This window comes from Carassius gibelio, chromosome A23 (genome assembly GCF_023724105.1).
Source record: "Carassius gibelio isolate Cgi1373 ecotype wild population from Czech Republic chromosome A23, carGib1.2-hapl.c, whole genome shotgun sequence".
NCBI lineage: Eukaryota > Metazoa > Chordata > Actinopteri > Cypriniformes > Cyprinidae > Carassius > Carassius gibelio.
The window spans coordinates 25,065,272-25,078,497 of record NC_068393.1 but is presented as its reverse complement, the minus strand read 5'-3'; the positions used below and the strand labels follow the sequence as shown (position 1 = coordinate 25,078,497).

The 13,226-nt window shown below is 42.5% G+C and overlaps 1 protein-coding gene across 1 annotated transcript in view; it reads left to right on the top strand.

The window, feature by feature from the left end:
- Nucleotides 1-13,226, top strand: part of LOC127944177 (C-type mannose receptor 2-like) — a 159,923-nt gene that overhangs the window by 143,665 nt on the left and 3,032 nt on the right. The window contains exons 2-4 of the mRNA XM_052540004.1: nucleotides 4,131-4,169; nucleotides 4,350-4,742; nucleotides 5,088-5,441. Of these exons, the coding sequence (XP_052395964.1) occupies nucleotides 4,133-4,169; nucleotides 4,350-4,742; nucleotides 5,088-5,441 (784 nt within the window). The 5' untranslated portion in view covers nucleotides 4,131-4,132. The remainder of the gene's footprint in view (nucleotides 1-4,130; nucleotides 4,170-4,349; nucleotides 4,743-5,087; nucleotides 5,442-13,226) is intronic.

Here is a 13,226-nt window from a genome sequence, read left to right as displayed (position 1 = left end):
GGTTTTTATTTGAGTGCATCAGTCGTCCGTGAGGGGCTGATGCGCTGTTTTGTATTTATTTTGATTATTAAAGTCTTGTTTTGATTGGTGGTTCCCGCCTCCTTTTTCCGGATGAATATGAAGGTTTTATTGTTACAGTCTTCTTTCCAAAGACACCAAAATTATGTTTGTAACACACTGAAGTAGGAAACCAAAAGTTTGGTAGAGCACTTTCAGCTGTGAGTCCTATAATGGGGGGTGCTGGCTAACAGGTAAATGGACGTTTTGCTCAGACCTCATCAAGCCTACACTGCGGCTTACCTGGACAATGTTATTATCCACTTGGAGAGCTGGAGGATGCACCTGGGGCATCTATGGAGGGCGTTGACGGAGCTCCGGTGGGCTGGCCTGACCCTAAGCAGTGTCACCTCGGCCTCACCGAAGCCAAGTACCTGGGCTACAAGATTGGTAGAGGGCTCATCATGCCTCAGGAGAAGAAGGTTGAGGTGGTGAAGAAGTTCCTACATCCCACAAACAAGACCCAGGTACGAGCATTCTTGGGGTTGGTGAGCTACTACCGCTGCTTTATTCCTAACTTCTCCTCTATAGTCTGCACCCTGTCAGACCTAATCAGGAAAGGGCAACCAGAGGCAATAGTCTGGACCCTTGAAACAGAAGCCGCATTCCATACCCTGAAAATGGCCCAGACGTCCTCCCCCATCATACACTCCCCAGACTTCGGCTGCCCCTTCACCCTATATACCGACGCCTACGGCACCGGCTTAGGAGCAGTTCTCTCTCAGCTCCGGGATGGAGAAGAGCACCCCGTGGTCTATATCAGTAGGAAACTCTCACCCGCAGAAACCAGGTATGCGGCGCTGGAGAAGGAGGCCCTGGCCATAAAGTAGGCAGTCCTGGAGTTGAATTACTAACTCTGGGGCCACCGGTTCACCCTCGTTATGGATTAGGCCCGCTCCAGTGTATTTCCCAGGTAAAAGACACAAACACCCGGGTGACCAGATGGTTCCTAGCCTTCCAGGACTTCTGTTTCCAAGTGCTACATCGGGCCTGGGCCGACCACGGTAATGCTGGTCCAGATGGGCAGGTCTTGCAGGTAACATCAAATTGCCCTTCCATAATACCCCCGCAAAAAGTTGTGTGTTTCCCCACAGAACCAGGGCAACGCCTGGGGGGTGGGGGTCGATCAAACAATCATTACACCTGTGCGTGCTGAGTGGAGCTCGTCCCCACCGGCTACAAAAGCCAGAGGAAGAGGCTTTCAAGGCAAGTTACACCGACACTCCAGGAGACACCAACGAATGTCTTTGTTTGTCTGCTCATTCACAGACTCAGACGGCACCCCAGGAGAGCTACATTCACCACAGAACTGCACCCCACATGCACAGAGTGGAAGCCTGCACCAGTCACCCTCCGGGGCACTTACCAGCTGTACAGGGTGTGTGTTCTCATTCACCCTGTGACAAGCATGCAAGGATTAATCCTATAATATATCAAAAAACAAACAAACAAAAAAACAAAAAAAACGGTGCTTCTGAGAACAACTGAGAAAGTTAGTTCCAAAAGAGTGCAGTTTCGGGAGTACACTCGGGCCTGCGAGGGGCGATGGGGGTATGTGATGAGTGGAGCGAGGCCAAGAGCCGTGGGAATGGAGTGAGGCCGGTAGAGTGAGTTGGAAATGAGAGACACCTGCTACACACACCAGTCTCGAGTCCCACGGACGAGATCGTAAGGATACAAAAGAGGAGCTACGACAGTGAAGGATGACCAGGCTTGGATTTTCTTTTGTGTTTTGGTTTAGTTTGTGTGCAGCAGTTGGCCATTTTGTGTTTATTTTATTGTTAAAGTTTTATTTGAATGTCCGCCGGTTCCCGCCTCCTTCTTCCCGTGACTACTAAGGTTTTGTATATTGGTACATAGCGCTTGAACCATTTTGCACTAAAACTGATGAAAACTTGCTTCTGCTAATGCGCAGCTTGTTACAAAACCGAGTTCTGATTGGCCAATCACGTTATTGGTGACTTATCTCAAGAAGATCATTCTAACATTTAATTTTCATGATAAGTTTTACATAATACAATTTATTAAATCAAAGGGAATGGTGATGGGGGAAGGTTGTTTTACTGATGGGATGCTTTTTGTCATTTATTTCAACCAGGGGATGCCATCCCCCCACATCCCCCCTCAATTTGAGCCCTGCAGGCGATAACAGCTCTAGATCTCGCCCCAGCCTCGGTTTTTCAGCCAGTGACCGGTGCACTCTGTTGGACTCTGGGATCCTCCAGGACTCCATCCCTAAACACTTGTGCGAGTAGCTCAGAGAAGAAGACAGACAGCCAAGGTCATTCTATGGATTCAGGTAACCCAATAATTCTTATATTATTACACCAACTACGAGACTCAAGGTCCAAGAGTTTAGCAAGCACAGGTAGTTTCTAAGGCGAGCATGCGCTCATCCTGCAAACAGTGACTTTAAAATCTGCAGAGAAAGCAGCCCGGTGATCCTCCAGAAGGATAACGATAGCTGCCATGCTAACATCTTTGCCGTCATCTCCGCAAAGATGCCACAATTTTCTGTTTCTTTTTTTGCCTTGTTTTGCTGATTTAGCTTTCATAATTCGATATTGATATGTGCACGCCAAATATTTGGCAGTGAAAAGGAAATAAGTTGTGGGGTTTTAAGGAAGATATAGATTAAAAAAAGTTGCAAGAGCGCGACTCAACGCCTGTCTACACCATTTTACCAAACCAGAAGTCTCAGGTTTAGTTATTTTAGTACAAGAAGTTAAATTAAACAGAACTAAGAAATGTTGACTTGTCAGCTAGGTAGAATAATAATTTAATTTGATTATTTATATATATATATATATCTGTTTCCAAGAAGAGCTTTTTTAATCAGGCAAAACACTGATGATTTAGCATATTTTACCTGAAAATTGCTCCTGGTTTCCTGGTTCGATCATGTTTTTTTTTAACATCATCATCATTTTGAGGAAGAACGGCACACATTCAAATTCTGTCCTGAAGAATCCCTCTGTTCTGTATCTGATGATTCATCCCTGAGAAACACTGGGACATTCATGACTATCATCTGCATAAAAACAAGAAGAACAATATGTAAATTAACAGGGAAATAATTTTAATGTCACACACACACACACACACACGGTTGACTTTGGGCAATAAAGCAGGAAACACACCTGAATAAAGACCTAAACCACAGAAGGGAGTTTTTCTGTCCAGGAAAAGCAAAGCTGGGAGGAGCAGAAGAGGAGAAATGATCGTGATATCAGTCTGTCCTGATAAAAGAAGAAACACAGTCACTCCTGAATCACAGCATCTACAGGTAAGAAACTCTGAGATCATGATTACTGATAGTTTAACTTCACATTGATTATGATCTGACTGATTTAACTGTGTTTATATTTTATTATACTCAGCTGATCACAGGTTAACTAGTGAATGTTTGGATTTTGTAAATTTTGTCTGTTGCTATCTGAACTTTTTCAGTTTAATTATATACAGCTTCTTTGAGAACATTTAAGAGAAAATAAACACAAAAATAAATCAACTTAAAAATAAACTTCATATACATCGATTGATACAAAGATTTCCTCACAATTAATTTCCCAATAAAACAAGTGTAACTTACGTTTAAATTATTATATGAGAAAAACAAGAAAATAAAAGGACAATTTAGTATTAAAAATTGTGTTTGCAGTAGTGTACTTACAGCAGTAGGGCAACACTCGATCTCACTGAGAGAGTTTGATTCTGGAGCTTTTAACAGCAGAAATGTGCCGCATAAAACAATAGACTGAAATAAATATTATAATTCTTAATGGTAAAAGACTAAATATCCTACGGTAAATACTTGTTAATTGGTTAAGAGTAAGTTAATCTACAGTGACAAAAAGTTGTAAATCTAACATGACATTTTTTTTGTCATTTTACAGTACTTTTCTTGTTAACTATATCACTTTATCTGTGTTTAAAGTGGTTGTCAGTGTTTGATAAAGGCAAAAACATAATTTAGTACTTCAGCAGGTTGGTATATTAACATTATATCAGTTAATGAAATATTTACTTTGACTGTAAATTTAACTTGAGACTGATTTGTGTTTTTCTCTCAGAAATGGAGAGAATCACATGTATGTCTCTTCTGCTCACAGGTGAGTGAGTGCTTGACTAGTTCTAGTGTTGATAGTTAGTGTTAGTGCTGCTGACCGTGTTCAAGTGTGTTTGAATGAGTGTGTAATGTGTGTGTTGTTGAGGAGATTGAGTAAAATACTAAGATACTCCACTACTGTACTAGCACTTCTTGTCTTGAATGTGAATGTGTCTCTCCTCAGCTGTGGTCAGTTCTTCTGCACGAGCTCCGCGTCAGTATCACTTTGTGAATCAGAACCTGAGCTGGACTGAAGCTCAGAGTTACTGCAGAGAGAAATACACAGATCTGGTCACTATCAGTGACATACAAGAACAGAATGACATTGAACAGGCCATAAAGAGAGTGAACAGCAATGCTGACCGTGTCTGGATTGGACTGAGGAGCACAGACTCATGGATATGGTCTCTGAGTGACCCTGCCTTCTACAGAGAACACGAGTCTCAGTACAGGAACTGGGGATCAAAACAACCAAATGGAGATGGAGACTGTATTTACATGAAATGTGTGAATGATCATAAAGGACAGTGGCATGATGTAGACTGTAGTAAAGAAATGTATTTCATCTGCTATAATGGTGAGTTCAGCTGTATGTTTAATATCTGATGAACTCTGAACTATTACTGAACCAAACTCACACAATCATCTTCTGTAGAGCTGCTTATAACTGAATCAAATTAGTTTCTGACAGTTTTTTTATTACTGCGATACTGCTTTAAAACAAACTGTATTTTGTATAATGTGCTACAAACTCTCAGAGAAATGTGCTAAAATACAATATTAAGTATTTTCACAGTAATAATAAAACACATTTTAATTTCGACTAATTACATTTGTGGATTTGTCTCTTTGTTCTTAATAAATTAAAACAGAAAGTTTTTTCTTTTATGTTTAAATTCTCAAATGTCTTTCTGTTTTAAAGGCAGCAGTAAAGGATTCATCATTGTACAGGAGAAAAAGAACTGGACTGAAGCTCAGAAATACTGCAGAGAGAGACACACAGATCTGGCCAGCGTGAGGAATCAGACTGAGAATGAACAGATTCAGAAGATCATAGACCAAAACATAACTTCAAGTGATCAAGATAAACAAGTCTGGATCGGTCTGCACAGACTCTGGGTTTGGTCAGATAACAGCACCTCCACATTCACACACTGGAAATCTAATAGACCCGCATCCAGAAACACTAATCACGATGACTGTGCATTGATTGATCACCAAGGTATATGGACAGATGAGGAGTGTTTCGAAAAGGATCCCTTTGTGTGTTATGATGGTGAGTGATCAATCCTCTGAGCTGCTGTACGTCTACATGTCAAACTACAGAAACTCTCTCATCATTACAGAAGAAGTTCAACGAACGCACTATAACTTCACGTGTGTTTCTGACAGAGTTATCATCGGGGTGGTAAAAGTACTCAAAAGTTATACTCACTAAAAGTAGATGTATCTAAATAAAAAATGACTCCAGTAAAAGTAGAAAGTCCTCCATTCAAACATCACTTGAGTAAAAGTACAAAAGTATCCGATTTAAAACATACTTAAGTACCGGAAGTAAAAAGTAAATATTCAAATTAACTGTAAATATCAATAATTAAGCAGATCAGTTGTTTTGGGAGTGATATGCAATGTTTTAATAGAACAAATGATGATATTAGATACTGCAATTAAGAATTTGTTAGATTTACAATCAAAAGAGACAATGAAGAACCTTATCGCAGTATAGGGATTGAACTTTCAATAGACATGTTCCATAACATTATAGCTGCATCAAACAGAAGATGTGCAAGATACAATGTAAGACTGTTTCAGAATATCAATGAGGAAGAACCACCTCTTTAAAGAGTTAGTTCTCCCAAAAATTAAAATTATGTCAGTAATCGCTCACCTATAAGACCTTTGTTCATCTTCGGAACACAAATTAAGATATATTTGATTAAATCTGAGAGCTGGATCACTCCTCCATAGGCTTCTACGGGAATGAAACTTGCTGGCCCAGAAAAGTTATTAAGAGATCGTTAATATAGTCCAAGTGACTAAAGTGGCTCAATCTTACTTTTATCAAGCGACGAGAATACTTTTTGTGCGCAAAACCCCCCCAAAATAACAACTTTATTCCACTATTCATTTCCTTCTCTATGGGCCTAGAGTTTTTTCATGTAGTGTAATAGCGCAGCGTGTCTGTGTTGCACATCACCATGTAGGCTCACTACTGGCCGATGCTGGTCATGTGTGTGATGCATGTCTAGTCAGCTTTTCCAAGTCTACCTCCAACTGGATCATCCTTGACGAGCTTACTAGCTTGATTCTCTCCAGGATCAGCTTATGGTTTAATCACACACAACCCAAAGTCTGCATCAATATAATAATAATAATAATACATCAAACTTGTATAGCGCTTTTTTGGACACTCAAAGACGCTTCACATGGGGAAACAAACAAAACAAAACAAAACAAAACAACAAGGGTTTAGGGAAAAGCTAGTTTGAACAGGTGGGTTTTGAGTACTGATTTGAAGTTTGGCAGTGAGTCCGAGTTTCTGATGGATGTAGGGAGAGAGTTCCAGAGGGTGGGGGCAGTGATAGCGAAGGCTCGATCCCCCAAAGTCCGTCGGTTAGTGCGGACGATCGGAGCAAGGCGGTTTGTGCCAGCTGAACGGAGGTGGCGGGTGGGTTGGTGCTGTTCCAGGAGCTCAGTGAGGTAGAGTGGGGCCAGGTTATGGAGGGACTTATAGGTGAGGAGAAGGAGCTTATATTGAATGCGATAGTGAACAGGTAGCCAATGGAGCTGACGGAGAACGGGGGTGATGTGTTCTCTTGACCGGGTGTGGGTTAGGAGGCGGGCAGCTGAGTTTTGGATGTATTGCAGTTTTTGTAGTTGATTGGTAGGAAGTCCGTATAGAAGGCTATTGCAATAGTCAAGTCTTGAAGTTATGAATGCATGAATGAGAATTTCAGCTGTTGCCAAGGTAAGGGAGGGGCGAAAGCGGGCAATATTGCGGAGGTGGAAAAAGGATAGTTTAGTGATATGGTTGATGTGTGTTCGGTATGAGAGGGTGGGGTCCATTATGATGCCAAGGTTTCGGACAGAGAGGGAGGGGGTGACAATATGTCCGTCGATAAGGAGAGTAAAGTTCTGAATAGAGGAGAGGAGAGATTTTGGGCCCGTGATAAGGAGTTCTGTTTTACTGCTGTTGAGTTTAAGAAAATTATTGTCCATCCAGGTTTTAATGTCAGAAATGCAATCGGTGATGGTGGAGAGAATAGCCGGGGAGATGGATTTGGTGGAAAAGTAGATTTGGGTATCATCTGCGTAGCAGTGAAAATGGAGTCCATGGTTGCGGATGATCTGACCGAGGGGAAGCATGTAGATGGTGAAGAGGAGGGGGCCGAGAACGGAACCTTGGGGGACGCCATGGGTGACAGGGGAGGTGTGGGAGTTGCAGTTATTAACAGAGACAAAATGGTGACGATCAGAGAGGTAAGATGTGAGCCAGCGAAGTGCTGTACCAGAGATGCCAATAGATTGAAGACGATGGAGAAGGACAGTATGGTCAATAGTGTCAAATGCAGCGGAGAGGTCGAGGAGAAGGAGGATGGATATGAAACCAAAGTCGGCAGCAATGAGGAGATCATTTGTGACTTTAAGAAGGGCTGTTTCTGTGCTGTGGTGTGGACGGAATCCGGATTGAAATGTTTCGAAGAGTTGAGAGGAGTGGAGATATTGATGGAGTTGTGTGTTTACGGCGCGTTCCAGAATTTTTGAAAGTAACGGAATATTGGAGATGGGTCTGAAGTTATCCAGATTGTCAGGGTTGAGGCCAGGTTTTTTCAGGAGGGGTGTGATGGATGCAAGTTTTAGCGGGGATGGAACAGATCCAGACGTAAGGGAAGTGTTGATGATGATGGTGATGAGAGGAATAAGGGTTTCTTGACAGCTTTTGAAGAGAGGAGAAGGGATCGGGTCAAGCTGGCAGTTTGAGAATTTCATGGTCGAAAGGAGTTTGGAGGTGTCAGAGGGAGACAGTGGAGAGAAGGAGGAAAAGCTGTGGTGTGTGAGCGGAGGGAGTTGATATTCAGAAGGAGGAGAAGCGGAGGAAGTGGATGCTAGTGAACAGTGTATTGTATGGATTTTGGTATGGTAGGATGACAGAAAGTTATTGCATTTGTCTATAGTGAATGTGGAGGTTATATTGTCCTTGGGTTTGGTCAGTTTTGCAAATGTGGAGAATAATGTGCGGGGGTTAGAAGAATTTGAGTGGATGAGTTGTGAGTAGAAATTGGACCGGGCAGTTTTGAGAGCAGAATTGTATGTGGTTATGGCGTGTTTGTAGGCTTGTGCATGGACAGTGAGACCGGATTTTTTATGGATCCTTTCAAGTTGTCTTTTTTGTCTTTTGAGAATGTGGAGATCTGGGGTGTACCAAGGAGCAGAGGTGGAGAAGGAGACTGAGGCAGTTTTAAGAGGGGCTATTTGGTTGAGGCAGGTGGAGAGTGTGTGGTTGTAGAAATTGACTAGATCAGAGGCAATCGGATCGGAGGGAAGTGAAGAAGTAGAGATGGCATGGGATATGGATGAGTTGAGAGAGATGGGACTAATAGATTTCAGGTTTCGAAATGTAATTGTTCTTGTGTGTTTGATGGTAGGAGAGGGGGTAATGACATCCAAGGTGATGGCCAGATGATCAGAAATTGTGAGGTCGGTCAATGAAAGGTTATGTATGGTGAGGGAGGGTGTGGAACAGACCAGGTCCAAGATATGTCCATGATTATGTGTGGGTGAGGTGACATGCTGGGTAAGGTTGAGGCAGTTTAAAATGTCCAAAAAGTCAGATGTGAATTTTGCTGTCGGAGAGTCGATATGAATGTTGAAGTCACCAATGAGGAGAACGGACGGAGAAATGGAAGACAGCTGAGTTACGAAGTCTGTGAAATCAGAAAGAAATGATGGACAAAGTTTGGGAGGGCGGTAGATGACTGCAGCAGTGAGTGATTGGGAACCAGGAAGTCTGAAAGCCAAGTGTTCAAATGAGGATACAGCCGGGATGGGGATGGGGCGGATGGAGATATCGCTGCGGTGAATAACTGCGATGCCACCACCTCGCCGGTCCAGACGGGGGTTGTCAATGAAGGAGTATCCAGGTGGGGTGGTCTGATTTAATGCAAAGTAATCCATAGGTTTATGCCAGGTTTCGGTAAGACAGAGAAAATCCAGTTTATTGTCAGTAATGAATTCACAGAGGAGCAGGCTTTTATTGTGGAGTGATCTTGTATTGAATAGCGCTGTCTTAAGAGGCTTTTGTTTTGAAATCCAAATGGCGGAAGTTGAGACGGGCAGGAGGTTAGATGAAGTCGCGTGAAGAGTGCGCGGATGACGTATGCGGATGTTGTTGTTGCGCCAGTTTCCAGGCTGGAGTGAACTTCGGCCGGACCAGAAAGATGGAATACTGTTTTCGGCACTGAAGTAGTAGTGAAGATTACGACGGGAGCCTCGGTGGATATAAGGGCGACGACGAAGAAGACAGTGTTGTTGCAGAGTAGAGATGATGTCCAGTGAAGGAGGTGCGCGGTGGTTAAATCTGAGAAGCTGCAAGGACGTGTATCGAAGTGCCATGGTCAGAGCCGTAGATGACAGAAAGGCCAGCAGGAAAGTCATAAACAGTAGTAGCCGCATAGCTGACAGGCTGCTCCGGAGTGCAGGCCGGCCAGTAACCGGGCTGTAATCCACTGCTCGAGCAGAAAATAGCGGGGATGGGCCGAAGGCAACCCCGGGGGCTAGCTTGTTGATGGTCACAGCAGAATCACAACGTGACGGGCAGCAGATGCGGCGACCAGGCAAAGACACAATCCAGATCTTGAGGTAGGAACAGATACCACCGGTACTAAACAAAGTCAGTAGGTAAAACCGTTTTTGTTACAAACAAACTTTTTCGTCCGGAGTGAGAAGCGGCAGCCAAAACGCGCCAGCGTCCTCTCAGCGTCACATCCGGTAATATACGTTAGCTAACTTGACTAATGTTAGCTAGCTGTTTACAAGGCACGTTTCAATATGAAATCACTTGGCTAACAATAGTAACACAATTAATGTCAAGTCGCCTCAATATGATTTCTCAGATTCAAGGGTGCCATTGAGAAGTTACATCTGACTGGAATTGTACACAGTGATGTCACAGACACAACTAATCGATAATGAATTTTTTCTTGATTATTTTCATTATCGATTAGTTGTTGCAGCCCTAAAAAAATTCAGAACCCTGCTTCTAATTACAGGAGCGTATTTACTGATGAGATGCTCATGAAAATCGCATTTGATTTTTTGCACAGCCCTACTGAAATTTCATTCACCCGTGGCAGGCAAAGAAGACATTTCAGTCGATAAGAATCTCCCTTGACTTCAGTGAATTCGAACATATCCTTGAGATATGGCCATGGGTGATCCCTGTCGGGAATCTCTGGATCACTGCGGGCAGCAAGAGCTGCACTATCACTTGGAACTAACTGCTGCGTGAGCGTATGTTGGCAAAGAACTCGCGAAGAAAACCACGTTTTTCATTGGTTTGTAAAATCAGTGTAATAAATACTTGTGGGCATGGGGAAATGTATCGGAGTAAAAAGTAAACTTTGTCTTTAATATAGTAGTGGAGTAAGAGTGAAAGTAGATGCAAATAAAACATACTCAAGTACAGATCCCCGAAAAAAATACTTAAGTAAAGTAACAAAGTATTTTTACTTCGTTACTTACCACCACTGGTTATTATAGATTTTATATTATAGATAATGTGATTTTGCTCATCACTTTCTCCCCTTCATGTTGTTCCAAACCTTGAAGACTTCAGTAAATCTTCAAAATACAAATTAAGAGATTTTTTAAAGAAACCTGAGAGATTTAAAAATCCAGGTAACCAAAACTTACAAGATCCAAACCAGTGGTGTCAAAAGTACTGGCATTCATTACTAAAGTAGAAGTATAGATACTAGGGTTTAAAAAGACTTTTGTAGAAGTTGAAGTATCAACTCAAGCTTTTTACTCAAGAAAAGTGTAAAAGTACTGGTTTAAAAAACTACTTAAAGTATTAAAGTAAATGTAAGGGAAAAAATGCCATTAAGAACAAAAGCTTGGGCCGTGCCACAGGGGCCTATTGTGCACTATCCCACCTCCTCAAAAAATCATTTTTCTAAAGGCCATAATGACTATGATGTTATATTAAAATGTTCATGTTGAAAAATTTGGGATGCACTAGGTTACCTGTTTCAGCCGAATATATGCCCATTGAAAATGAACGCAACAACAATTACTCTTGTATGGTTAGAAATATCAGTTTGCCATCAATTTTAATAATAATAATCTAGTGCGATTTTGAATGCAGAAGCAGTCTGTCAACGGCAAAATGAATGTTTGGAAATGTAAACTGATATTTTCTACTGACACACTACTGCAAAATATAAAAATAGCCGAACACCATTCTTTTAAGTGAAAATACTAACGTGCCTAAGACTTTTGCACAGTAGCTAGTGTATGTATAAAGTACGTATGATTAAATTAAGTATATTTAAATAAGTGTAATTAAATTATGTGTTCGTTCATATGTGTTAAGGGCTAGATTTTCACTGGAGGAAACAGCTGTGGTGTGATGAGCGGTGAACAGAGTGAAAACTTTACAGTAGATGAGAAAGCGACTGCTTCTTCGTGACCTTTGTAAACTGTATTTATGACATAGAACTGCACAGATACAGATATTCTAATAATGTATCGATAAACACACACCTTGTGTACTCTTGTCTCTGTTTGAGCTCACGCTGCTCCGCTGCGGCCTGCGGATTGAAGAGCGCGCTGAAAGACGGGAGGAGACCGGACTGACGCCGGTTTCATTTGAAATTTAAGGGGACTGACTCTGAGGCGATTGGATACCAGTTCCATAGCCAAGCCTACTTTTAAGGAATATATTTTTTGATACACGAACCCAAAACTGTCTATGTCCTTGCTGGAGTGTGATGTGATTTGTGTCATGTGCAGGTGCGATGGATCGCGTACAAACCAATAGGGTGTCGGAATGGTATATGTTTATAATTCTCATCCAACCACAATCAAATTCACTCCATCCGGATGGCGCGATTTATCTGGATAGTTTTTTTTTTGTAGACCATCCAGTTCTACACTATTCATTCGCCACTTCATCCAATGATTCTGGGGTTTCCTTGGCTGGAGAGGCACAACCCGCAAATTTCCTGGTCTGAGAGGAGGATTACCCAGTGGTCTTCGTCGTGTCTGAATAAATGCATGCCCGCTGTCCAGGGTCCTGAATTGAGTGCCAGCCCCTCCGTAGACGTTAATCTACAGGAAATCCCCGCTGTTTACCATGACCTTGCCCAAGCATTCAGCGAGCGTGAAGCCTCACACTTACCTCCCCATCGTGCTGTTGACTGTGCTATTGAGCTCCTGCCGGGTACCATGCCACCACGTGGTCGTGTATACCCCCTATCTCAGCCAGAGACCGAGGCCATGAATTTGTATATAGAGGAACAGCTTGCCAAAGGCTTCATTACCCCCTCAACATCTCCTGCTTCTGCCGGTTTCTTTTTTGTCAAGAAGAAGGATGGGGGTCTCCGACCGTGCATAGACTATCGGGGTCTCAATGAGATAACTGTCAAATACCGGTATCCTCTGCCTCTGGTCCCAGCTGCTCTTGAAATGCTCCGCACGGCCCGATATTTCACAAAGCTCGACCTACGAAATGCTTACAACCTTATTCGTATTCGGGAGGGTGATGAGTGGAAGACGGCGTTTTCTACAACCACCGGCCATTATCAATATCGGGTCATGCCGTTCAGCCTTTCCAACAGTCCTTCAGTTTTTCAAGCGTTTTTCAACGAGATCTTCAGAGACCTGCTCAATCGGAGTGTAATTGTGTATATTGACGACATCCTGATTTATTCAGAAAACCTTGAAACGCACGTTCAGGATGTGCGAGCTGTTCTCAAACGCCTCATCGAGCACCAGTTGTATGCCAAGATACAGAAATGCGAATTTCATCAGAAGCGGATCTCGTTCTCGGGTTACATCA